Source organism: Peromyscus leucopus, chromosome 10 (assembly GCF_004664715.2).
Source record: "Peromyscus leucopus breed LL Stock chromosome 10, UCI_PerLeu_2.1, whole genome shotgun sequence".
In the NCBI taxonomy this organism is placed as follows: Eukaryota; Metazoa; Chordata; class Mammalia; order Rodentia; family Cricetidae; genus Peromyscus; species Peromyscus leucopus.
Window position 1 is genome coordinate 93,266,771 of NC_051071.1, and position 26,356 is coordinate 93,293,126.

General features: G+C 44.2%; 1 protein-coding gene across 2 annotated transcripts in view; it reads left to right on the plus strand.

Annotated features, from left to right (window-relative positions):
- Window positions 1–2,530: 2,530 nt before the first annotated feature.
- The window catches only part of Pcgf3 (polycomb group ring finger 3), a 47,775-nt gene continuing 23,949 nt past the window's right edge, over window positions 2,531–26,356 (plus strand). Inside the window, exons 1-6 of one of the 2 annotated variants that reach the window (XM_037209293.1) lie at window positions 2,531–2,745; window positions 14,050–14,089; window positions 14,337–14,494; window positions 16,064–16,181; window positions 17,385–17,481; window positions 20,713–20,768. In XM_037209293.1, the coding sequence (XP_037065188.1) occupies window positions 16,073–16,181; window positions 17,385–17,481; window positions 20,713–20,768 (262 nt within the window). In that variant the 5' untranslated portion in view covers window positions 2,531–2,745; window positions 14,050–14,089; window positions 14,337–14,494; window positions 16,064–16,072. The remainder of the gene's footprint in view (window positions 2,746–14,049; window positions 14,090–14,336; window positions 14,495–16,063; window positions 16,182–17,384; window positions 17,482–20,712; window positions 20,769–26,356) is intronic. The other variant, XM_028867421.2, reaches the window with a different exon arrangement.

Sequence of the window (26,356 nt, forward strand, 5' to 3'; positions counted from 1 at the left end):
AGTGTCTTAGTTGTTTGAGTGGCAGGGTCACAGCCTTTGTATACTCATGCCTATTTTGTAGAGAACTGTGCCTCCATTTTCCATGCTTTCAGACACTGTGGATGAAACAGCTCCCCTAGGGGCTTGAGGTACAGGTGCTCAGTGTGCCCAGGAGCATCAAGAAGAGCCACAGAGCTGGGCGGTGGTGGCACATACCTTTAATCCCAGCACGCAGAGCAGGCGGATCTCTGAGTTCGAGGCCAGCCTGGTCTCCAAAGTGAGTTCCAGGAAAGGCGCAAAGCTACACAGAGAAACTCTGTCTTGAAAAACCAAAAAAAAAAAAAAAAAAAAAAAAAAAAGGAAGAGCCTCAGAATTTGTGAGTGAGCACAAGAACAATGTCCCAAAGGAGTAGAAACCCGCTACAAGACAGGACCTGGGAGGAGTTTTACTCTTTTCTCTGTGCAATTTTGCTGCCTAGCACACTCTACTCAGGTGCTATGGGATCCTCTCAGAACAGCTAGGGGCAAGAGATCTCTCCAGGAGGAGAACATAGCAAAGTCAAATACTGCAGGGGTCACGGAGGTGGTAACAGACCTTGGATTTAGTTTCAAAATGTTCTGGAGCCCTGGGTCAAGCATTTGATGGGAAGTAAGGCAAAGCCTGACAGGGTTAAGAGAGTCATGGGGTTGGGGAACTGGCTCAGCAGTTAAGAGCACTAGCTGCTCTTCCAGAGGATCTGGGTTTGATTTCCAGCTAACAACTGTCCATAACTCCAGTTTTAGGGAATCCAGTACTCTACTTTAGTCTCCAAGGGAACTGCACACATGTGGTACACAGACATGCATGCAGGAAAAATACCCATATACATAAAATTTAAAAATCTTTTAAAACATTTTTAAAAATTATGGGGTCAGTTCATTCTGTCCTCCCAGCATCCTCACTGGGAGTTTGTAGGTGATGAGAAGACCATCAAAGAGGAAACTCATCACAGAGGATGGATTAAATACTTCAGAGAGGCTAGCTGGAGACAGAAGTAAGGAGGGAAGTATTCCTTTCCCTATCATCAAACTGAGTACCATAATTTTAGGTTCCTTCATTTGCTTGGCTGAACCAGAACACATACATGTACCTGTGAACTTAGTATATTACTAAATAAGACAGTAACATGATTTCAGGTCTCTTCAAGCCTCAAGGATACCCTAACCCACTGGTTTCTGCTCTAGGTAAAGCCTCTGGAGTGTTTTGAGCAGGCAACATATCCCAGCGAATGCTTTATAAAAGCCAATATTTTGTGCTGAAAATGGATCAGGGAGCAAGGATGGATACAAGGAGACTAGTTGGAAGCTATTCACTAACCTAGGGATACAGGGTAAGGATGGGGGAAGGGACACTTGCCTGGATTCTGATGGGTCAGCTGATGGCTAGAAGAAGACTTCAGTGCTGGAAGGTGGGGGCCTAAAGTGAGCAACAACCTTCAGGAAAGACCAGAGTTCCCTGAGTCATCCCTGATGACTAGACACAGAACAAGGTCTGGGCCCTGGACCTCTGAATATGGTGTTACCTAAGGCATGAAAAGCCCACTTGCAGACAGTTGGTTTTGGGGTCTGTCTGTCAAGTTAGATGACTTCCTGGGATCTGTGCCCTAATCCCAGAGCTGCTCAACAGTACCTCTTTGCTATTCCTAATACCAGCACCATACCCTCCCTTACTCTGGGACTGTCAACTGTCTCCCTCATCAGTAGCCTCTCTATGACTGCAAAGGGCAGTCAGGTTTCTCTAGAGCATAGCTGCCTTGCTAGGGAGCCTTCCCTCCGAGGGACCATACACACGACCCTACTCCCCAATACCTGCAAGCCCCCCTCTAACTCATTCCTTGTCCCACTGCCTCTCTAGCATACTGCTCGCTGCCACAACTACTTTGTTCCCCAAGAACAACCTTGCAGCGGGGTGTGATAGCCTTTAATCCCAGCACTCAGAGGGCAGAGGCAGGTGGATCTTTGAGTTCGAGGCCAGCCTGGTCTACAAAGTGAGGTCCAGGACAGCGAGGGCTACACAGAGAAACCCTGTCTTGAAATTTAAAAAAAAGAAAAAAGAAAAAAAGAACAAACTTTCTTTTCTCTGTTTCTGCACTCTCCCAGTTACAGTGACCACTGATCACCATGGACAAACGGATGAGCTGTAGGTTTCCACGGTCCGAAAGTCGAGCAGAAGGACCTCTCTCTCTCTCTCTCTCTCCACAGTGTTCTGCGCACCTGGCTGATTCCTAGATAGGACAGGAATGTTAGAAGAAGGCACACACGGGAGGAAACCCAGATAGTCGATTGTCAGGAATGTTCTGAAGTTCTGCAGACGCAGTTTCTCCAGCTTGCTGCCTCTGACCACGCCTTCTGACCCACCTCTCACCCTGTGGCCACGCCCCTGAACTCCACCCCGGTTGTCTTGTCGCGCCAGCTTCCTGAATCAAGCGCGGCCAGCACGCGCCTGCGCCCTCTGGCCCCGCCTGGACCCCACCTCTATAGGCTCCGCCTCCCAGAGGCCCCGCCCCTCCCATTTGCGAGGTGGGAGCTGAGCCGCACACTGCGCATGCTCCAGCCGCGGCGCCCCCGACTCCGCACTCGGCTGGATTCGGGCATTTCCGCCTCTTTGTTTTAAACTCTGCACGGCTTTTTTCTCCTCCTCTTGGGGGGGACCCAGAGGGAGCGGCGCCCCCTCCCCCTCCCGGCGAGCCCCCGCGTGCGCCCGCTCGCCCGCCGCCCGAGACGCAGGTCAGTGAGCCCGCCCCGCCCGGCCTGGCCCGCGCGCCCGCTCCTCAGGCCGCGGCCTCGGCCCATGGTCGGCAGAAGGCTGCGAGCCCAGCGCCCTCGGCAGGCCCGGGAGGCGGGACCCTAAAAGCTTGCCAGAAGGCCAGGACTTGGGAGGTCTAGACCTTGGGAGGGTAGAACCCTGGGCCGTTCTGGATCCCGGAACAACCTGGACCCCGGGAAGACAGGAACCGGGACCAGACAGAACCCTGGGAAGACAAGAGCCTGCACCAGGCTGGACCCTGGACCAGGCTGGACCAGGGATAGGCAGAATCCTAGAGCAGGCAGAACACCGAGCCAGGCTGGATTCCAAGCAGAGTGGACCATGAGAGAACAGAACCTAGGGAAGACAAGGATCTCAGACGGGCTGGACCAGGCACCAGGCAGGATTCCAGAGAACAGGACCCCGGAAGAACAGAAGTCTGGACCAGACTGGTTTCAGGGAGATCAGAACCTCAGACCAGGCAGGACCCAGAGCAGGCCAGAAATACTGGGACTGGGCAGATCCTCATAGTGCTGGGGCCTCAGGACAGGTAGAGGATTGGTCATTGGGGGAGGGTCAGTACTAGAATGCTGACAAGATTCTAGGAAAGGTCATTGAGGAAGACTGGGTCTCAGGACCCGACAGGACCTAGAAAATGCCAGAATCACTGAGATGGTCCAACTCTAGATAGATTACAGAGGAGGGTTAAGACCCTGAGACCACCCCACGGAGGGCCAGGACTCTGGGACAAGGCCATAGGAAGGTCGGGACCCAGGGACAGATCAGCTGTAGAGAGCTGGGAAACCAAGACTGGCCCAGAGGAATCTGGACCACTATGTTGGTCCTTAGAGAAGTTTGGGGCCCCCAAGGGTAAACCGTGAGAAGGGTTCAGAATATAGATAGGCTTCAGGACCAATAGAACCAAAGGTGGGTCACGTTAGGGTGAAAACCTTGGGGCTGAACCACGAGGAAGGTCCTCAGGGAGTACATGGATAATAGTTGGAACTTCAAGGCATGGAGGCCTGGGACTCCAGACATATAGACCCCCAAATCTGCTGAAAAGATCCCTAGGCATTGGGAATCCAGGAGTGGCCCAGATCTACCCAGCCCACGCTGGACCCTTTCTGTGAAGTGCTTATATGTGGGTTCCTGGTTATTTGAGCCCAAGGATTCAAACCCTGCACTTTGCACAAGCCCCCGAGCACCCTGATGTTATGGAGTGGGTGAGGCTCTTAGTATAGTTACAAGGCAAAGTTGGAGCCCTTCATCACTCCAAGGACTCAGGACTTGGTGCTCCATGTCCCGGCCTCCAAGCTGCCTCCTCTGCTCTCCCAGCTCCTATAGGACTGTGCCTTTCCCTGGTCTTGGCCACAAGTCAGTGGCTGCACCTTTCCTCCCCCTTCTTTTTCCCCAGAAGGTCCTGAGGGTGTGTACAGAGGCTAGTGGTGTATCCAATGGGGGAGGCACCCCAGGAGGAGATAGGAAGGTGAAGTTAATGGGCAGAGGATTGAGGGGGCTGTTTCGTGGATGACCAACTAGCACCCATACTCCTGTTTCATCCCTAAAAAGGAAAGAATTAGAGGACCTTGGGAAGAGGTTTTTGTTTCTCTGAAATCTTCCCAGTCAGTCATAGAGAACACAATGTTTGTGGAAAAGTGAAATGTGTTTTTGCTGCTGCGGGAGACATTAAGAGATAAAAATATGCTGCTCTTGACTAGGGCAAATACTAAGATGTCCACTGAAAACCTGATATGTTTCAAGATGAAAAGGCAAGGGGATTCTGGAGTGGCCAGGATCCCACACAGATCTGGGGTAGTCAACAATGGGTGTGTTCCCTGGCGGAAGCTCTGTTTGGTCAGGCTGCACTTAAAAGTGCTAGGTATAGGGTGAGAATGAACTCTGGGCAAGTATCAAGTATCAAGAGATACTTGAACTGGTCAATTCCATGTTTCATTTTGAGCCACTTTACTTCTAGGTTCCTTAGCAGTGGGTGTCAACTGAGTTGTGCTCCTGAATGGCCCAAAGTGGAAAGTTGTGTTTGCCAAGTGTCCCTACACTTGGGACCCTTGTACTCAGAGCTTGCTTCTGGTTTGTTCTTTGGTTATGCCCTTTACTGTAATTTGCTGTGTGAAATTTTAGAAAAGAATGAGAATTTGTTTAGGTTCAATGATGCTCTTCATCTTTCCATGCTTGGACTTTAAACATGAGTAGTGTTGAAGAGTTATATTATTTATATGTTGCTGTACAACGTATTACCCCAGAATGTAGTGCCCTGAGACAAAAATTGGTTCCAGTAGAAGGTGAAGAGCCCAGGCCTGACCTTGCAGAATTTCTGGCCAAGTTCCATAGGCCTGTAGTCAGGGTACTAGATCTTTGGGGGTGTTCCACAGGGATCCTAAACCAAGCTCCCTCCTACACTGCTAGCTGGAGACCCAGTTCTTTTCCTGGGGCATCTCAAAGGACAGTAGAGAAGGGGGCCACTGATAGAGCAAGGCAGCCTCTGGAAGGAGGCTACAGGCTTTACAGTGTACCCTTAGAAGTGGTATGCCATTACTTCTGAATTGTCTTTTAGAATGAAGACACAAGATCCTGTGCACACTTGGGAAGAGAAAAATCCCACAAAGTGGGTGTACCAGAAGGTGAATCAGACTTTGCAGTTTTGCTATCAGCCAGGAATTTATCAAGTTTTAAGTATCATATGGCCTATACCCAAGAAAATTTTATAAGTAAATTAAGAGTACCTCCAGATGTGGTGGCTCACACCTATAATTCCAGCACTTGGGAGCTGAGACAGAAGGATTGCCGTGAGTTTGAGTTTAAGGCAAACTTGAGCTACAGTAGTGAATTCCAGGCCAGTTTGGGCTACAGAGTAAGATCCTGTCTCAGAAACAATAGTTGTGTGTAGAGTGGTATGTTAGAATGAGGCTTCTAAATAACATGTCTAATGTCACTATAAAAGTTCAGATGATTGTGATGCAAATGTGTATCCTATTTAAGAGGAAATAATAGAGATAGAAAATGTTCCTGGTGGTTAACTCACCGTTTGGAATGCTCTGGCAAATAGGCCCCTGTGAACAAAGTGGGGTGTGGGACTGCTGTCTAACCTTTGGGTGAGGGACTTCCAGTATTCTGAGAACCTTGCCATGCTATTCTGAAATACATTATAAACCAACCTTCTAGATTTTCTTAAAACCATCTTAAATAAAAGTATCTTTCCTGGTACATTGGACCTCATACACTTGATTATAAGTGGTTTTTTAAAAATAGTGTGTAAGATGTGAGGTTGGGATTTGTCCTTGTGGGAATCTATGCTCAGAGATGTCCTGCAGACCTAGGAGCCCCTTCTCCCCATCCAAGGTCTTGTGAGTAGGCCTGGAAGATGGCTCAGAGTACTTATCCAAAGTTGCTTTGGATGCTCTTGCCCCTGATGGCCACTTCTCTATCATTTCTAAACGTTGCGGGGTTCCACTCAAGTTCACAAGGTCATTGGCCAGAATTATTGGGGTTTATTTGTGCTTTAAAACAAGGTTTGTCTGGGTCTGTGTTGTTATTCTTTAATGACTATATTTATTATTTGCTGCCTTGTTTGTTTGATGTTCAGAGTTGGATTTAAAGTTGAAGATGTAATTTTTTTAATTTATAAATACGTTGGAGTTGAAGGTCAGTTTCCTGTTGTCTGTTGTTATCCTTAAAATCTTACCGTTCATATTAGAAGAATGCTGCATAGTACATTATGCTTCAAAAACTGGAACTGTTCCTTAGTTCTGTGAGTTGATTATCATTAAATTTAGCTGGACATGGTTATATATGCCTATAATCCATGCTACTGCTAGTGAGACTGAAACAAGAAGATCTTTTGAGTTCAGAAGTTGAAGGCCAGTCTGGGCAACAGTGTAACCCTGTTTCAAAAAATAAACTAATTACTCAATCGCAAAGATGGATGAAGCCTTTAAAAACAAGAAAACACTCGTCTGCCACATACCTTCTTACAGAATTAAATTGTACAAAAGCCAGAAGGATAGGTAATAAGCTTAACCCACTTTTGTTGTAAACTACCCACTGAATTGAGCAAACTCCCAATGACAGGAGCAGCGCTTGCTGGAGACGCTGTTGTTGGCCGTGTGTTGTCTTAAACAGACTCTACAGTGTTGAGTTGGACCTCAGGAATGGAGGTTAATTGGATTTTTCTTTTTAAAAGTTCACTGATATTTGGTGGACTTTGCTATATTATCAGTAAATTCTACAGTAAGAAGCATATAGATGGTGAGATGTTTATAAACTTCCCTAAAGCTCCTGACCAACCCCGTGTCTTATGTGGGTCTCATTGGGCCTCATGGGGTCTTATGCCTAGAAACCTCATGGGTCCTGTGTGGGTTTCCTGGCTTTTATGGTACAATGGAACTTACTAGGGCCTGTTGTGAGTCCTGTGTGGTTATGTGGTTATTGTAAGGCCTCATGGAGGCCTCTGGGTCACATGAGTTTGTAGTGACTTTCTGTCTCCTGGTTCCACAAACGTATTAGGTGTTCAGCAAACTGTAGCCTAAAGCAAACCATAATCAGTGGCTTTTATAGCTTTGTGCTGAAGATATGTGTCAGCTTGGTTGCTGAAGTCCTCAGGACATGCTCTACAAACCAGGAATGGGGACTAAGCCATGCATACCACAACTGTCCTTACTTCAAGGACTTTTACTTTAAAAAAAAATTATAATTATTGCGTGAGTGTATGTTTCGGAGTACAGAAATACTGAGCATGTATGGATGACAGAAGATAACTTTATGGAGTCTTGTTTTCTCCTGCCATCTCTATGTGGGTTCCAGGAATTGAATTTAGGTCATCAGTCTTGATGGTAAGTGCCTTTACCCCCTGAGCCATCTCATCAGCCACTACCTTTTGCTTTTTTATCTAATGTTTACCAGAGCAAACCACAACAACAAAACCTAGTGGAACAAAAATGCAAGAACTAGCCGGATGGTGGTGGTACACACCTTTAATCCCAGCACTAGGGAGGCAGAGCCAGGCGGATCTCTGTGAGTTCAAGGCCAGCCTGGTCTACAGCGTGAGATCCAGGACAGGCACCAAAACCACACAGAGAAATCCTGTCTGGAAACTACCCCCACCCCCCACCCCCAAAAAATGCAAGAACTGTGGTCAATGGGCATCTGCTGTGGCCTGGATGTTGCTTTCATTCCTCCCAGTTTCTTTGGTTGGAATTGTAACTCAAAGATGACTGCATGAGAAATGAGCTTTGTGGGGAGGCAAAGACAGAATAAATGCCTTATCAAAAATTCTGAGAGCTCTTCCATCCTTTCTGCCTCAAAGGACTTGCATGGCAATTGGGTCTGAATAAGCCACCGAGTCTACTGTGACCCAGCTGCCAGTGCTAAGGAGTACACTTAGGTTGCTTATAAGCCTTCCATTGTAGGGTATTTTGTGATAGCAATCCAGGACGGGACCCTCATGCCCATTTGCAAGACACAATTTTCTATTTGATAATATCTTTATCAAATATCTTTTAGTAAATACTACTTTCCTGTCATTGAAGTATCAAAAAGTAACTTCAAATGGTAGGCCACCTCTTGAAGGAAATGAGGAGGGGGAGAAATACCCTCCTCATTTAAAACAGACTTGGCCCCCATCCCACAGTCCCTGCAGGGTAGGGGGCTTAGCATGTCCCACAAATAATTACTTCTGGGGTTTTACAGTTGGCCTTGTTGTCATAGGAAAGTTCTTATAATTTTTCCTGAACAGATCCCTGGGTTCTGGTGCTAGGTTGATTCCCATCCTGACAACCCAGGGAAGTCTGGTGCTGTGTTGCTATGCATCATCCTGACACTCAAGGAGTAGGTTTGTGTTACTGATTTTAATAAGGACAGCATCATTCTTTTCCTTTTTTTGCATTGCTTTGATTTTCTCTTCTCTTCTTTTCTTTTGAGGCAGGGTCTTATGTAACCCAGAGTGGCATCAAACTCACATAGCTAAGGATGACCTTGAGCTTCTGATCTTCCTGCCTACACCTCCCAAGTGCTGGGATTACAGACTTGTATCACATGCCTAGCTCTCTATGGTGCTTGGGATTGAACCCAGGGTCTTGTTCATGCTAGACAGGCAATTACCAACTGAACTACAATCCCAGGACAAGGACAGCATCTTGCCAGCTTGGATTTAATGGTGGTTCCATCTTTTAAGGCTATGTAAGGAGCACCAGGGTTGCATGGCTAGTAACTAGTTTGTATTACATTACCTGGATGGATCCAGGATTAAGAGAAATTTTATTTTCTAATTTTAAAGACATTTTAAGGTTATATTTTTATTTATTTACTTTGGGTAGGCATATGTGGCATTCTGAGGACAACTTGTAGAAGTTGGTTCTTTCCTTCTACCATGTGAGTCCTAGGGATTGAACTCAAGTTGTCAGGCTTGGCAGCAGGTACTTTTATGGGTAGAACATAATATCTTATGGCCCATATTTTCCTCTTTTAGTCATTTGTATTTTTTTAATTAATTAATTTATTTATTTATTTTTATTTTACAACACCATTCAGTTTAACATAATAGCCACAGATTCCCCTGTTCTCCCCCTCTAGCCCCCCCCTCCCCCCAGCCCACCCCCCATTCCCACCTCCTCCAGATCAAGGTCTCCCCCGAGGACCGGGATTGACCTGATAGACTCAGTCCAGGCAGGTCCATTCCCCCCCTCCCAGACCGAGCCAAGTGTCCCTGCATAAGTCCCAGGATTCAAACAGATCAAGCCAAATGACTGTCTCACCCATTCAAAGGGCCTGATCCAGTTGGGGGCCCCTCAGCCTTTGGTTCATAGATCCTGTGCTTCCATTCATTTGGTTATTTGTCCCTGTGCTTTATCCAACCTTGGCTTCAACAATTCTCGCTCATATAAACCCTCTTCTTTCTCACTAATTAGACTCCCAGTGCTCCACCAGGGGCCCAGCCGTGGATGTCTGCATCCAGATTTCTCAGTCCTTGGATGGGGTTTATAGCACAACTATCAGGGTGTCTGGCCATCCCATCACGAGAGTAGGTCAGTTCCTGCCGTCTCTCGACCATTGCCAGCAGTCTTTTGCGGGGGTATCTTTGTGGATCTCCGTGGGCCTCCCTAGCTCTCTGCTTCCTCCCCTTCTCATGTGGTCTTCATTTACCATGGTCTCCTATTCCTTGTTCTCCCTCTCTTTTCTTGATCCAGCTAGGATCTCCCACTCTCTTTCCCTCGACCCTCACCCTTCATTGTTCCCACTCATGACCAGGCTGTCATTCGTATTTTTGCATCTCACAGAACTGGGATAAACTGAAACTCTGACTAGGTGTTGACTAAAGTTAGGGCATGTGACTCCCATCCCCAGGGAGGCTACTGGGTGGAACCCACAAGCTAGACAATGTGCAGAAGGGGAAGAAGTATTCTGGGCCCAGGCCTGCCATAGCAGGGACACTGTTTGCTTATAAGAAATATGAGTCCCCTGTATTCTCATTCATAAATTCCCCTGTATTCCCTCATTCATAAACGTGCACAGGGCATATATGTCATTGGGAATACAGCACACGGCACCCACCCTGCAGTAGATGAAGACAAGTGACCAACCTGCTTGCCTGCCTTCATGGTAGTTCTATCCCACTGTCATAGTTTGCCATGTCCACGTGCATGTTGTTTTTGTGACCACAGGTGTGATGATGTGCAGTGTAGCAAGAAACCAAAATAGATGATTCTTAGAAGGCATGGAGAGAACACCAGGCTGGCCATTTGGCCACATGATATGGTAGTGGTACTGATACTTAGCTCATTTTTGAGTGCTGGAGCCTCCAGAAAACACTGGTATAGAGTTTGGTAGGGTGTGTGTTGCTTTTACCACAGAATGCCAGCCTTTTTTCTCAACACTGTACACTCATGATACTTGGTACCATGGCCTACTACTCACCATCACTCTCCATTTTGTGAGTCTTATTGGATTTTTAATTTATACTTCCAGTTTAGTAATAAAGTTGATCAGCTGAAATCTACTTAATTTGGACTTTTTCTTTAGTGAATCTCTTTTCATTATTTAGAGCAGAAGCAGACAAAGTTTCTCTCTAGAAACCAAATAGTACTTTGGCATAGCTGGCCCTGGGACACTAGAGCAGCAACGACCCCCTGTCCTGAGGACCTGAGTTTGCTAAGCCTGTTATAATTCTAATATGTTGTAGATGTGTGCCTCTTAGTTCATAGCGGAGCACAATGCAATCATGAATTTAAAAAGGTAATAAATATCCCTGAACATGGCACCACATACTGTGTTGAACGTTAGCATTTCCTTGAGGGATTTGTGGGTGCCTGTGGTCTGGTGTCACCCTACCAATAGGAATATGTCTGTCATTTGTTTTAAATTGTAAGATACTCTTTTCATCAGTTTATTGTGTAGGTGGGGACTCAAGACCTCTTCCTGAAACCTGTGGACCACCATTGCTGGCCAGCCCATAGCAGGCAGCTCACCTTTTTGGAATCTTGTGTTCTTTATGGGTAGTTTTCTTCTCTACAAGGAGCCATGCATAGCCAGGAGCACCCTTTTTTCCTAACTGCCGAGGAACAGCTGCTAGGTGGGGCCCTGTCTTCTATGGGCTGCCTGCTGATGGGCATCCTAGTCACCTCTGTCTGAGACTTTGTCCATGGAGCTGTAATTGTTCACATCTGAGTTGTTGAGCAGTCATGTGTTAATGTCTCCTTCAACAGGGTTAAAAGTATTTCCTTACAGTCTTCTAGGATTCCTAAAAATAATGAATGGATGGTTTATAAAATAATTTTTACATGTCTTTTGGGAAGATCATGTGTTCTATTTTTACCTTTTGTGGTAAGTGATATTTTTCCTTGTATTTTAGCCTAGCTATATTCCCTGGGATACACCTAACTTGGTCCTGAACGACTCCACCTTTATATACGGATAGATGAAATTAGCCAATGCTCTGCTTAGGGTCAGATAGGTCTGTTAGTTTTCATCCATATCTCACCTTGCTAGGGTTTGGTGTATAACTAGTAGTTTCATAAAGTGAGTTAGAGGGGCTAGAGAAATGGCTTAGCAGTTAAGAGCATTGACTGCTCTTCCAGAGGACCTGGGTTCAATTTCCAGTACCCACATGGCAGCTCACAACTGTCTGTAACTTCAGTTCCAGGAAATCTGACACCCTCACACAGACATGAATGCAGGCAAAACACCAATGCACATAATTTTTTTTTTTAATTAAGTAAAATGAATTAGAGATCCCTTCTTTAGCTGTGTATGGTACTGGGAATCTGAACTTAGAACCTGGTGGTGCAAGATAGACAAATGCATGTTCTGGCCCCAAATGCTTTTAACACCTGAAAGGGTGGTTTGTTCTCAGATATGGTATACTCACAGACCCAGAGTTTTGTTTTTGTTTTGTTTTATTTTTTATCTTTTGGTTTTTGAGACTGTGTTTCTCTGTGTAGCCCTGGCTGGCCTGGAACTTACTCTGTAGACCAGATTGGTCTTGTACTCAAAGATCCACTTGCCCACCTCCCAAGTGCTGGGATTAAAGGCGTGCCCCACCACTACCTGGCAGCCCATGAAGAAAGTTTTGTGACTACTTACTCAGCTTCTATAATAGAGAATATATTGGGTGTTCTTCACTAGTCTCAATTCAGTTTTTCACCACCACTCGCACCCCACCCCCTCAGGAATTTATCCATTTTGTACAAACTTCATTTTAAAAAATTACATGTAAACCAGGAGGGGTGGCACACACCTTTAATAATCTCAGCACTGGAATTAAGTACAATTAGAAAGCCATGTATGGTGGCTTATACTTATAAGCCCAACACTTGAGAGGCTGAGGCAAGAGAGTCACTGAAACTTTGAGGTCAGCTTGGTGTCCATAGGGAGTTTTAGGCCAGCCAAGGCTACATAATGGAACCCTGTCTCAAAGCAATGAATGAATGAATGCCATGATCTGATTCTTTTATCACATGAGCCACCAAATTTCAAGGGACAGCATTTTTATATGGTCAGTGGCCTCCATAATAGACAAGGGCTAGTTTAAGATAGGCTTGGCCTTGAGCTGGCTCCACCTCTTCCTCTAAATGTTTCCTCCCTTGGTTTGCCTGATAGGACATACTCACTTTCTTCTACCTTCCCATTTTCCTTCTTCATTTTGTACAATTTTCTGGGTTGATTAGTTAATAAACAAATGTAGTTCTGAGGCTGGAGAGAAGGCCTAGTGGTTAAGAATGCATACTTGTCCTCCCAGAGGATCCAAGTTCCTTTCTTAGCACCCACATCAAGCAGTTCAGACAACCTGTAACTTCAGCTTCAGGGGATCCAATTCCCTCTTCTGGCCTCTGCAAAGCACCCATACACACATTGCATACATTCCCACAGACAGACACAGACACTCACATACACAGGTGTGTGGGTGCACGCATGTGCACACATAAATAAAAACTTAAAAAAAATGAAGTTTTGGAAAAATTTTAAAGTTGAAATTATCTGAGTTGCATTTAAGAGTAAGTTCATTCCAGGACATGTTAGGGTACACCATGTCCAGGTTGTAATCAGTACTTAAGCTACAAAAACCTGGAGCTCTGGTACTGTTCTAGTTAAGCTTCCAGGTGCCTTACCAAGCCCTTTACCAGCATTGCCTGTTCCCACATGGTAAGACCCATGAACCAAGAAGCCTTCAAAGTACCTCAGTCAAGAAGCAAACTGCCTGTGTAGTTATTCTTGGGAGGTCCCAGACCACTCTACCAGGATTTCTCCAGCTGCTGCCATCTCCACATCCTGGCATGAATATCTGGCTCACTGGCCTCAGCCCATGGAACCTAACCATGGTACAGTGCCCACATGGGCCCAGAGGAAATTCAGTGAGTGGGTGGCAGGTCTGTGAGTAGGAGAGACAATGACTTAGTCTGAGTGTGAGGATGTAAAAATTGCAGGCTTCAAATGAAGTGATCAATGAAGTGCTGCTCATTGTCCTCCTGAGGTTTCTCAGGTCATCCCTGAAATCCACTGTCCCCTGGAGCTTCCACAGATACCTCATCCTGCCTCTTGGGCCCCAAAGCAAGTAGTGGAGCTATCTTCTCTTTCCCTTACACCGTAAGCTGTGTATTTGCTCTAGATTGGGCAGGGCTCAGGAACTCTGGGAGGTGTCTCCTCAGCAGAGCCACCTTCTTTACCATCATTTTAAAGCAAGTAAATAAACAGACACATTTAACCAAATAGTACTTGAGAATTGCTAGAGGGTGAGACAAGGTGCTCCCATGGTAACATCCATCTCTGCTTCTCCACAGACTTCACAATGTAGCCCCGATTCCAGGCTATCATTCACAGGTAAGCATAGCTGAAACTGATCTTCTTTTCTGGCTACCTATGACTCATTATGGTGACTGCCTCATATTTCCTTGAAGTTTGGTCTCTAGCAACTGTCTGTGGAGTTATTTGGTGGTTCTTGATTGTCTTCCAGCATTTCTAGTGTGCCCTGTCCCGTGGTTTAATATGTAATACTTATCTAAGATATAGTAAGGGTTTAATATGTGATTGTGTGCAGGATTGGCATCAATGTGCTTTGAATTAACAGTGCCATTTTTGTGCTAGAAAATGGAAAAGGAACAAGGGACAGAAAGAAGGTGCAGAAGCCAGCCAGAACTCAGAGTAAGGAGGGATCATCGCATCCACTTGGTGGCCTGAAGCCTCCATGCCACCGGGTGAGGAAGGACTCACAGACATCCAGAGGAGGTGAGGTCTGGGATTTTCCCAAGGGGCCATGCCATCTAGGAGGGGAGGTCTGGGTCCTGTCTGAAGAGTGAGGAGTTTGGCCCTATTTATCCTCTGCGTGCTGGCTCTAGAGTACCATTAATTCAGGGTGTGGTGGGTATGTGATATTGATCAGTCAGTTGGCTAAGAGAGGTGCGTAACTAGAAATGGTACCATGAGCCAGATGGATTTCTCAAGGGCTGTTATGGCCATGCTTAGCCCTGAATATAGTGTCTAGAAGGCATAGAGGTGGCCATACTATGCTAAGAGGCCATCGGTGAGTCTGGAGCTCAGCTGGGTCTAGGTGATGACTTGGTGTTGTAAGTTAGTTTCCTGTGGCATTGAGTGAATATCTAACTGTTCCCTCTCATAAAGAGTACAAGAGTATATAGAAAAATTTCTTGAAAGTCTTATTAAATAAGAAACACAGAGCCAAATACAGGGGTAATAGCCAAAGAGATCAGAGAATTAGTGAATAGCTACGACTAGCCTTAGCTTACCACCACACAGTAGCTTCCCCAGAGAGAGCTTCTTCCTGTCTAACCTGTGCTTTTATTGCCTTCCTGTTCTGCTTTCTCATTGGCTCTAAGCCCAGCTACATCACTACCTCGTCACTGCCTGTCTATACAGACCTCCAGGTCTCTATGGTTGGTACTGGAATTAAAGGCATGAATCACCACACTTCCCTCTGTCCTTAACCACACAGAGACTCTGCCTGCCATGTGATCGGGACTAAGGGCGTGTGCTACCACCACCTGACTTTTGTTTATGGCCTATGACCTCTGATCTCCAGGCAAACTTTTTATTAACATACAAATAAAATATCACCACAAGGGTGAGGATAGCTAAATATCTAAGGTAGGATTGGACCCAGATACCAGCTGTGATGTTGAAAGGCCATGTGGTAGATCCAGGTCAAAGTGGCTGGTGATTAAGTTTGGATCCACAGGACTTAATCTAGCCTCTTGTTGGGCTCTGTGTTTTTCTGGTAGACAGTATAGTGGCTAGTGGCAGTCCCTTGAGTTGAGGTTCAAACTTTACTTACCACTGAGGCCTGAGGTGGGTCATTATTTAACGATAGGGTAAGAAAAGATGGGTCATGTGTCCAACAAAAATGAGTAGAGGAAAGGCAAGCTGGGAATGAAACAGATACTTGGTGTATTAGTCAGACAGGCTGTGGCCAGCTAGTCCAACAATGGCTGTCTCCCAACAGAAAGTCTAAGAATCCAGTAGTTTTTCAGTCCATGAGGCTGGATATCTTAACTGATCTTCACTATACACTAGAATCCCAAAAAAGTAGGCTCCAGTGCCAGGGAAGGAATGGATTTACCAGCAAGAGCAGGCAGACAAAGAGAGCAAGCTTCCTTATTTGGGGCCCAGATTAACGGTGGATCTTTCCACCTCAAAAGGAAAATGGGTCTTCCTACTTTAATTAAGAAAAAAAATCCTCACAGGTATATTCAGTCACTTGGGTTTTAGTTAATTCTAGATGTAGTCAAATTGACAACCTAGATTAGTCATCATTATTACTTCAGTGTATTTCTCTTGCAGAAGCCAAAGATGTTGACCAGGAAGATTAAACTCTGGGACATAAACGCCCACATCACTTGCCGCCTGTGCAGCGGCTACCTCATTGATGCAACTACAGTGACTGAGTGCTTGCACACATGTGAGTACAGCCAGTTCTGCTCTGATCTGAAGGGGGTAGGAGTGCTCCAGCACATTCCTTAGGGCTTTCGTGTGGACACAAGGGCAACAGGGCCCAGAGAAGAACAAAGATCTTGAAGGGTGATTGGAAAACTTACCTTCACCTAGGGATGCTACGGGTAACTCCCTGGAGGGACGTTTCTGTCAGGAAAGCTGAACCAAAGAGAACTACTTTTTTTTTTTTTTTTGTCTGCCAGGTTGGCCACTGGTGTAGTGATACTGTTTTCTAGCAGGGAAGTACTTGCGCTGTGAAATTTCAAGTGAAGTCTTTTCTTTTTAACAGTCAAGCACCTGTGGGATTTCAAGAGTCAGTATAGTACCTATTGCCTGTTACTCATTCTGCTTGTCAGGCCTGGACTTGTGCAGGACGGGATTTTTTTTTTTTTTTTAATTATTGTTATTTTAATTATTTTTTTTATTTATCTATGAGTTTGGCCTATGTGTATGTATGCGCATTACATGCTTGCAGTACCAGCAAAATCCAGAAGAAGGTGTTGGATCCTGTGAAACTAGAGCTGCAGACAGTTGTTGACCACCATGTGGATGCTAGAAACTGAACCTAAGTCTTCTGCAAGAGCCAAGTGCTCTTAACCACTGAGCCGTTTCTCCAGCCCCCCTAAGATTTTTTTTTCCTGTCTCACTGAGAGACAGATCTCCTGTGTGGGTCACCTAGAGACATGACTGCTGCATCTAAGTGCATCTAGTGACCAGCACATATGACTTCTATACATTCTGCATTTTTGAAGATGCTTTCCATTTTTAAAGAATTTTTAGGCTAAGATTAATTGTATTGTTAGAAATCCGTGGTACAGTTTTGTGTTAGGCAGTTTCACTGACTTTTACCTATATTTTGCTATATAAGACAATTTTGTCATCTTTTAAGTCAAATGCAGATTTTTAAATATTAGTTATATTATTATGATCTTGCCACATAGTGACTTAGACAGCCACTCCTAGTGTTTTCTTCTCCAGTTAGTTCCTAGGCCAGGAGTGTGTAACAGGTGGTAACCGCACAGTGCAACCCAAAGGGACTTTCTTTTCAGAGGTCAGGAACTATGTAGAGGAGGTTTATGCAAGTGCCCTCTTAGCACTCTTGGAGTTGGCTGGGCATAGTACCAATTAGCACCTCTCTTGTGGGTTTCTGTCATTCTCTCCCTTTGGATAGTCTGCAGGAGCTGCCTGGTGAAATATCTGGAGGAGAATAATACCTGCCCCACTTGCAGGATCGTGATCCATCAGAGCCACCCACTACAGTATATTGGGTGAGTAACAATGTGGGCTGGTGCTCTCTGGCCATGATGTTCTTACATCTGCATAGTAGTGGCCATCTTGTTTCTGGCCCAGATACTACACTGCAGGTGACCAGGGCCATGCCAATGGATATCTAGTAGCACCTGCTCTGGAGGGACCATGAGAACAACTGGAATCTTATAAGTTTTCTTAAACTAAAAGTTTGAAGTAGAAGGGACCCTGACCTCCTTTCTTTAGAGTAGTAACTTGCCCCTGAGCTGGAACTTGAACTGAGGAAGCAAGGGCCTGAAAGTGGAATTTCTGATTTCAAAGGTCATGCTGAAGGAAATTAAGGCACCGATACATATGGCATGAGGGAACCAGAGAAGATGAACTAAAAGGAAGAGGTGTTTGTTTTTCACTGTAAAGTTGTATAGCATGTCACAGTCACAGCTGAGTCACATGCAGCTGGGAGCAATAGCAGTTGAGTTGTCTGGCCTTGGAAGCCCCTCCAGACCTCTAGACAGCACTACTGATGCCACTGTTTCTACTGCCCACACTGAGATGAGAGTGTTTTCTGTGTGCCTAACTTCATTGCTAAATCATTTATTCATAGAGTCTCTGGAGAGGACCTCAGGGTCTGTATATCCTATGTGGTGGACCTATGGTAATATCTAGCAGTTCTTGGTGTTAAGTATTGTCCTGAGTCCTTGCCAGTGTCCCACATGTGGAATGGGTGGGGGACATCTGATTTAAGGAACTTCAGTCCAAATTCCCATTGACTCTTTTTTTTTAAAAAAAACAAACAAACATTTATTTATTATGTATACAGTGTTCTGCCTGCATGTCAGAAGAAGGCACCAAATCTCATTATAGATGGTTATGAGCCACCATGTGGTTGCTGGGAATTGAACTCAGGACCTCTGGAAAAGAAGTCAGTACTCTTAACCTCTGAGCCATCTCTCCAGCCCCCCATTGACTCTTGAACCAAGTTCCAATGCTCTGTGTTCTGGACAACCCTGTATAGTGGTAGGTTATAGTTTTGTCACTATGGTGGCTCTAGGCACATCTTAGCCCACTACCATAGTTATCCCTAAGCTTGGTGCCTTCCCACACATCAACTTACTGTTGAGACTTCCTTTTGATACCACTTGTCTCAGGCTCTGTTCTGCGTTTTCTGTCCTCATGGGATAGTACACGCTGTGTCATCCGCTTTCTCTCTGGGGTGCAGTTCTGTAGAGCTCAGTAGCAGGTTCCCCACTTAAATTGCTGCTGACAGGAGTGGTGGGGGGCTTTTAGGGCTGTGAGCTGGAGGCTGGGGACACTGCTGCCCTCTTTATGGTTGCTGGAGTTTGCTGTTGGAGGTAGAACACTAAAGAACTATCTTGTGGGCAGATCCTCTCATGGAAGTTTAGATTGTTATGCAAACAAAAAAGAGAATTAGGGGAGGAGCACAGCAATGGACCTGGAAAGTCGATTAGTCTCTCTCTCACTTGTTTAATTGACATAGGGTTTTATGTAGCCTTGAACCTCTGATCCTCCTGCTTCTACCTCCCAAGAACTTTGATTGTAAGTGTTCTACCACACCCCATTTATGCAATGCTGGGGATCAAACCTAGAGCTTTGTGAATGTAAGGCAAGTGTTCTCAGTTGAGCTGTAGCCCCAGCTCTCTTAGCCCCTCTCTCTCGATGGTAATGTGGGTTCCATCTGAAATTGTCTAGGGTGATGCCTCTGCTGGTGCCATCCTCTGCTCCTGACTTGGTTTCACCTACCCCCACCTCATGTCTGATTCTCTACTTACAGGGGCCAAAGAGAGGAAGCCTGTGGGGCCCTTCAATGTTATGTAGAAGGGATTTTCTTGGCTTCAGAATTCATGTCTCAAGTTTTAGGGTGGAAAGATGTGTTGCCAGAACTAGCCGGGATGATCCAAGCAGGGGGTAGAGACATTGCAGAGTGTTAAAACATACTATTATGAACCTGGAGTGTGATCATGTTCGCTTTGAAGAAAGCTCCACTTTGAGAGCCTTCCATCCAAAAAGTACCATGTGTTATGTTTCTAACTAGCCCCCTTGCTAGGCCTCCAAGGTAGGCAAAGCCTGGCATTCAAATATGGAGCTCTGGCCACTAATTCCACTCAGCATGGGGTCTAGTAGAAGCTAGGCGGGTGTGGTAAAAGATGTCAAGGGCATCAAATGCATGGAGGGCCATGTCTTAGTTTGCTTCTCTGTTGCTTTGATAAAACACTAACCAAAACCAACACCGAGAGGAAAGGATTTATTTAGCTTATACTTCTAAGTAATAGTTCATCACTGTTAATGTAAGAATCGGGGCTTACTGGCTTATTCTCCATGGCCTTCTCAGCCTGCTTTCCCCATACAATCTTGGACCCCCTGCCCAGGAGTGACAGTTACACAGTGGGCTGGACTCTCCTATTATCAGTCACTAATTAAGGCCCCACCCCCACCCTTGGCCACAGGCCCAGTCTGGTGGGGGCAATTCCTTAGTTGAGGTTCCCTTTTCCCAGGTGACTCTAGTTTGTGCCAAATTGGCAAAAACCAATCAGCACAGGCCCCAGTCTACAAAGTCCAAATTTGCACCTGAATGGACCATGTATCCTGGTCTAGGTAGTAGAAAGGAGGTTTGGAGCTCTGTGTGACCACCTTACAGTATACAGTTGGGCCTCATAGCCTAGAGCTTCCAAAGCACAGGAAGTTGGTTCATGCAGTGAGTGATGATCTTAAACAGTTAAGTGGCTACAGTTGCACTAGGACTTGCCCATGAGTAGCCACTGGGCTGAGTCCAGGTTGGCTAGATTCCTATGCATTTGTTGAAGTGTAATCATTGGCCAGTTACTGGATTTATACAGGCTTATACAATAAGGGTTAGAAGTTAAAATGGCTTTGAAAATTAAGAAATTCTCTATCACTTTATTCAAGAAAAGAAATTACTTGACATAATTATTTTTTATGCTTAAAAATAACAAACTATAATAAGAGCCATATTGTAGATAAAGAAGCTCTGCACCTTCATGTTTTCCTGTGTCCAGAAAGTTGAGCCTAACCCTTTGTCCAGAGTGACCTTTCATTCCAGGAGGCTGGAACCTAAATTAAATGATGCATCAATTCAAGTCCTAGATAATTTTTAGAACATGTTTTTCCTTGCAAACTAGAAGGAAAATCTAACCTCAAGTTGTTAAGTAGAAGATATAAATACAGCATTTACATTGGTTGACTCCCCCCACACGCCTGTTTTCTTTTTGCAGTCATGACAGAACCATGCAGGACATTGTTTACAAGCTGGTGCCAGGCCTCCAGGAAGGTGAGTTGAAACACTGCTCAGCCCAGTTCATAGCTAGAGTTTTGGCTCTTGGGCCCAGGCCCCTTCATCAGCAGCATCCCTATTTCCCACATGTCTGTTCTTAGTTCTAGATTTTCCATTGTCTTCCTGTGATACATAGGCTGTGTTAGTTTTGTGAAACAGCAACGCCTCAAGATAAAATGCCGAGATCTTCAGAACCATTTACAGCAGAGTTTTGTAAGGATATAGCCAAGTACATGGAGATCTCTGTATGCTGTAATCACTGATTTTTGTTTATGCTACTTTGCTGAAAGTGTTTATCAGCTATAGGAGTTTCCAGGAGGAATTTTTAAGGTCAGTTATGTATACAATGGTATCATCTGCAAATAAAGACACTTTGACTTCTTTTCTTCCTGTTTGTAACCCCTTGATCTCTTTCATTTGTCTCATTTTTCTAGCTAAGACTTCTGTTACTATATTGAAATAGATATGGAGAGAGTGGATAACCTTGTCTTGTTCCTGATTAAGTGGAAATGTTTTAAGTTTCACTCTATTTAGGTTAATGTTAACTATGGACTTTTTGAGGCCTATTATGTTACAGTATGCCCCTTGTGTCCCTAGTCTCTACAGGACTTTTATCATGAAAGGGTGTTGGATTTTGTCAAAAGACTTTTCTTCATCTAATCAGATGATCATGTGGTTTTGTTGTGAACCACCTCTGAATCTCTGGGATGAAGCCTACTTGATCATGGTAGATGTTCTTTTTGATGTGTTCTTGAATTTGGCTTGCAAGTATTTTATTTATAAATTTTGCGTGTTCATAAAAGAATTTGGGCTGTTTCTTCTATTACTGTTTTATGGAGTAATTTGAGGAGTACTGGCATTAATTCTTCCTTGAAAGTCTGGTAAAATTCTATGCTAAAACCATTTGGGCCTGGAATTTTTTATTTGATTGGGAGACTTTTTGTTTTGTTTTGTCTTCAGTGTTTTTGAGACAGGATTTCTCTGTGTAGTTTTGGTGCCTGTCCTGGAGCTCACTCTGTAGACCAGATCTCGAACTCACAGAGATCTGCCTGCCTCTGTCTCCAGAGTGCTGGGACTAAAGGTGTGCAGCACCACTGCCTAGCTTGGTTGGGAGACTTTTAAGGACTGCTTCTATATCACTAAGGGTTATAGGTCTGTTTAAATTGCTTATCTGATACTGATTTAACTTTGGTAGATGGTATAAACTGAGAAAATTATCTATCCATTTCTTTTAAAATTTCCAATTTGGTGAAGTACAGGTTTTTAAGATATATTCTTATGAGTCTCTGCTTTTCTTTGGTGCCTGTCGTTATGTCCCACTTTTCATATCTAATTTTGATAATTTGGATCTTTTCTCTCTGCCTGGCTAAAGATTTGTAAATCTTTTGATTTTTCTCCAAGAGCCAACTTTGTTTTATTGTTTTTTGGATTGGGTTGGGTTTTTTTGGTATTTTTGTTTGTTTCTGTTTGTTTGTTTGTTTGTTTATTCAGAGCTGAGGACCAAACCCAGGGCCTTACACTTGCTAGGCAAGCGCTCTACTACTGAGCTAAACCCCCAGCCCCTGTTTCTATTTTACTGATTTCAGCCCTGAGTTTGATTATTTCTTTCCATCTACTCCTTTGTGTATTATCCCTTCTTTTTGTTCTAGAGCTTTCAGGTATGCCATCAAGTTAGTAATATGAGATCTCTCTGATTTTTTGTTTGTGTGTGTGTTTTTTAACATAGGGTTTTTTTGTGTAGCCCTGACTATCCTTGAACTAGCTCAGTAGATCAGGCTGGCCTCAAACTCACAAAGATGCCCTTGCTTCCTTGCTTCTGCCTCCCAAGTGCTGGGACTAAAGGTGTGTGCCACCACTACCTGTCTCAGTTTTTTAATATAGTCACTTAGTGTTATGAACTTACCTCTTAGAATAGCCTTTATTGTGTCCCATAAGTTTGGGTATGTTGTTTCTTCATTCAGTAGTCATTTGTTCAGTTTCCATGAGTGTGTAAGCTTTCTGTTGTTCTGTTGTTGATGATATCCAGCTCTAATCTATGGTGGTCAAACAGGATGCAGGGTGTTACTTCAGTTTTCTTATATCTGTTGAGACTTGCTTTGTGTCAAGTTTGTGGTCAGTTTAGAGGTACTGAGAAGCTATATTTGTTTATGTCAGGGTGAAATGTTCAGTAAATATGTTAGGTCTGTTTAGTTTATGAGGTCAGTTATCTCCAGCACTTCTCTGTTTAGTTTTTGTCTGGATGACCTATCTGTTGGTATTGAAGTCACTCACCCTCACTGTGTGAGGGCAAATATGTAATTAATTTTAGTTATAGTAAGGTTTCTTTTATGAATTTGAGTGCCCTTGTGTTTGTCCCATAGATGTTAAGAATCATAATATTGCTTAGCAGTGGTGGCCTGTGCCTTTAATCCCAGCACTTAGGAGGTAGAGGCAGGTGGATCTCTGTGAGTTCAAGGCCAGCCTGGTCTACAAAAAAGAGTTCCAGGACAGCCAGGGCTACACAGAGAAACCCTATTTTGGGGGAAAAAATGTAAATCCTCTTGGTGAATATTTCCTTTGTTGAGTATATATAATGTCCTTCCCTATCTCCTTGGATTAGTTTGAAGTGTATTTTATTGGCTACATTGGCTTCTTTCTTGGGTCCATTTGCTTGGAATATCTTTTCCATCCTTTTATCCTGAGGTGATTTCTGTCCTTGATGTTAAGGTATATTTCTTGGATGCAGTAAAAGGAATGGTCCTGTTTTTGTATCCAGTCTGTTAGTCTGTGTCTTTTTATTGGGGGAATTGAGACCATTGGTGTTGAGAGTTATCAATGAGCAGTGTCTGTTGATTCCTGTTATTTTGTTGTGGTGGTGTAGAACCCCACCTCCACCCCTTTTGATTTGCTGGTCTTAGATTATATATTCTTTGTGTTTTCTTGGGTGTGGTTAACCTCTTCAGATTGAAGGTTTATTTTTTTTTCCCTAGTGCCTTTTGAAGAGCTCTGTTTGTAGATAGGTACTGCTTAAATATGATCTTATTGTGGAATGTCTTTTTTGTGATTGAATCATTTCTTGTGATTGAAAGTTTTGCTGGTATAGTAGTCTGGGCTGGCATCTGTGGTTTTTTAGAGTTTGTAAAACATCTTCTCCAGGTCCTTCTGGCTTTTGGAGTCTCCAATGAATAGTCAAGTGCTGTTCTAATATATCTGTCTTTATATGTCACTTGATTATTTTTCCCTTGCAGCTTTTAATATTCTTTCTTTGTTCTGTATGTTTAGTATTTTGACTATTATGTGTCATGGGGAATTTCTTTTCTTATCCAGTCTATTTGGTGTTCTGTATGCTTCTTTTACCTTAGATAGGCACCTCCTTCTTTAGGTTAAGGAAGATTTCTTCTATGATTTTGTTGAAAATATTATCCATGCCCTTGACCTGGGTTTCTTCTCCTTTATTCCTGTTATATGTAGAGTTGGTCTTTTCATAGTGTCGTAGATTTCTTGGATATTTTTGTGCCTGGAGTTTTTTCAATTTAACATGTAGAAGGCATCCAGTTCTTCTACCTTGTCTTCAGATTCTCTCTTGTATCTCTTGTATTCTGTTGGTGAGGCTTGCCTCTGAGGTTCCTGTTTGAGTTTCTGAATTTTTCATTTCCATGTAGCATGAATCTTAAAGAGTCTTATTAACAAAAACAAACCCGGAGCCAGGTATTGGGGTGAATGCTGAAAGATCAGAGAAACAGAACAAGCCACAGCTACCTCACCTTGCCAGTTCCTCAGCTGATCCTGTTTCCTCAGACTGGAAGCCTCTGAGTCCTCATCCAAATGGATCTCAGCTGAACTGTTGTTGCTCAAAAGCCTAAAAGCTTAACCAGCTCTAGTTCTTGGTCCTCATGCCTTAAATACCTTTCTGCTTTCTGCCATCACTTCCTGGGATAAAAGGTGTGAGTCACCATGCCTGGCTGTTTCCAGTGTGGTCTTGAACTCACAGAGATCCGATGGATCTCTTCCTCCAGAAGGTTAGGATTAAAGGTGTGAGTGCCACCGTTTTCTGGCCTCAATGTCTGTCTAGTGGCTCTTCTGTTCTCTGACCCCAGATAAATTTATTAGGGTACACAATATATTGGGAAACAGAATATCACCACATTTCCATATCTCTTAGTTTGGGTCTTCTTTATTGATTCCATTTCTGCTTTCATATCTTGAATAGTTTTCTTCATTTCATTCCATCATTCATTTATATTTTCATAGATTTCATTAATGGATTTATCCATAACATTAAGGTCCTTGAGCATATTCATAAAGGCTATTTTAAAGTCCTTGTGCTTCAGATATATCACATTTCTCATGAACTACTGTAGTAGGGTTGCTGGGCTTTAGTGGAGACATATCGTGCTATTTGACCACCACTGATTAAAGCTGAATATCAACAACAGAAAGCTTACAAACTCATGAAAACTGCACAACTCACTACTGAATGAAAATGAGTCAGGATAGAAATTATTATGTTTTTATCTTGGTGTCTAGGTATCTGAGTTTGGAATAATTGCAATTCTAGTTTGTTGATATCTAGTATTGTCTTTGTTGAGTGGGCTTTCCATTTTTTTGACTTCTGTTGCCCTCTCTAGATCTTAAGAGTGTGTGGTGGCTGTAGGTTTCATGAATCCCTGTAAGGTGTGGCCACTGGGGGTCCCTGGGTAGAACTTGTTTCTAGGTATTGGGAGCTGACACTCAGGAATGGGGATTGGATAGAAGGGTGGGGATGGATGGGTGGAGAGGGTTCACAGGAGGGGAGAAAGCTGGGTCTGCGGAGGGCTCTGTGGAGTCCATAGTAAATGGAAGAAGACTGGCCCCACAGGTGGTCTGCTGCTGAGCTGGGAGATGAGACTGTGACTGCAGAAGGAATTGGAGGATGCCGAGGAGAGTGAAGATCGCCTTCCTGTCTCTCTGGCCAGTGTAGTCAGTAGGTTTCTAGGGAAAGACTGCCTCAGGTGTTGGTGGGTGAGACAAAGGGATGGAGTGAGGAACTGAAGCAATAACTTTTAACCACAATTGAATCAGTATTGTCCCCCAAAAGGATTCCATTCTCCTTATCAGTGAGTTTACATTAAATACAAAACCAAACTCTACTTCATTGTCATTATTGTATTTTGATTGACAGTGTTCTGTGGCTAAACTATATCTGCAGTCCCTTATTACTGAATTTTGAATATCATCCACAAGCAGCTTTGGAAATTTGCTTTTCTTCTGTTATTGAGCTTTTAGCAGCATCTCAGTTTTGCTCTCCAGTCACAGAGCTTTAGGTTTGCTTTGCTTCTTTACATAGAAAACCTGCAGCCAGCTGGGGCCTGATGCTGAGTGGGGCAGGTGTATATAGAGTCTGGCTTGCTGTTGGTGTGTGTGACTCAGCCTTTCCACAGTGGGTTGCACCCACTGTGGGCCTAGCAGACACATCTAATTCAAGTCAACTTGTTGGCAGAGTGTTTTTTGGGAATAGTTGTAGAGTCTCAGATGCCATTCTGCTTCTAAATTCCGAGAGAATCCTGTGTTTCTTTTTTGAGTGTGTGGGCATTACACTGGCAGAGCCTGAGCCAGTTTACAGTCTG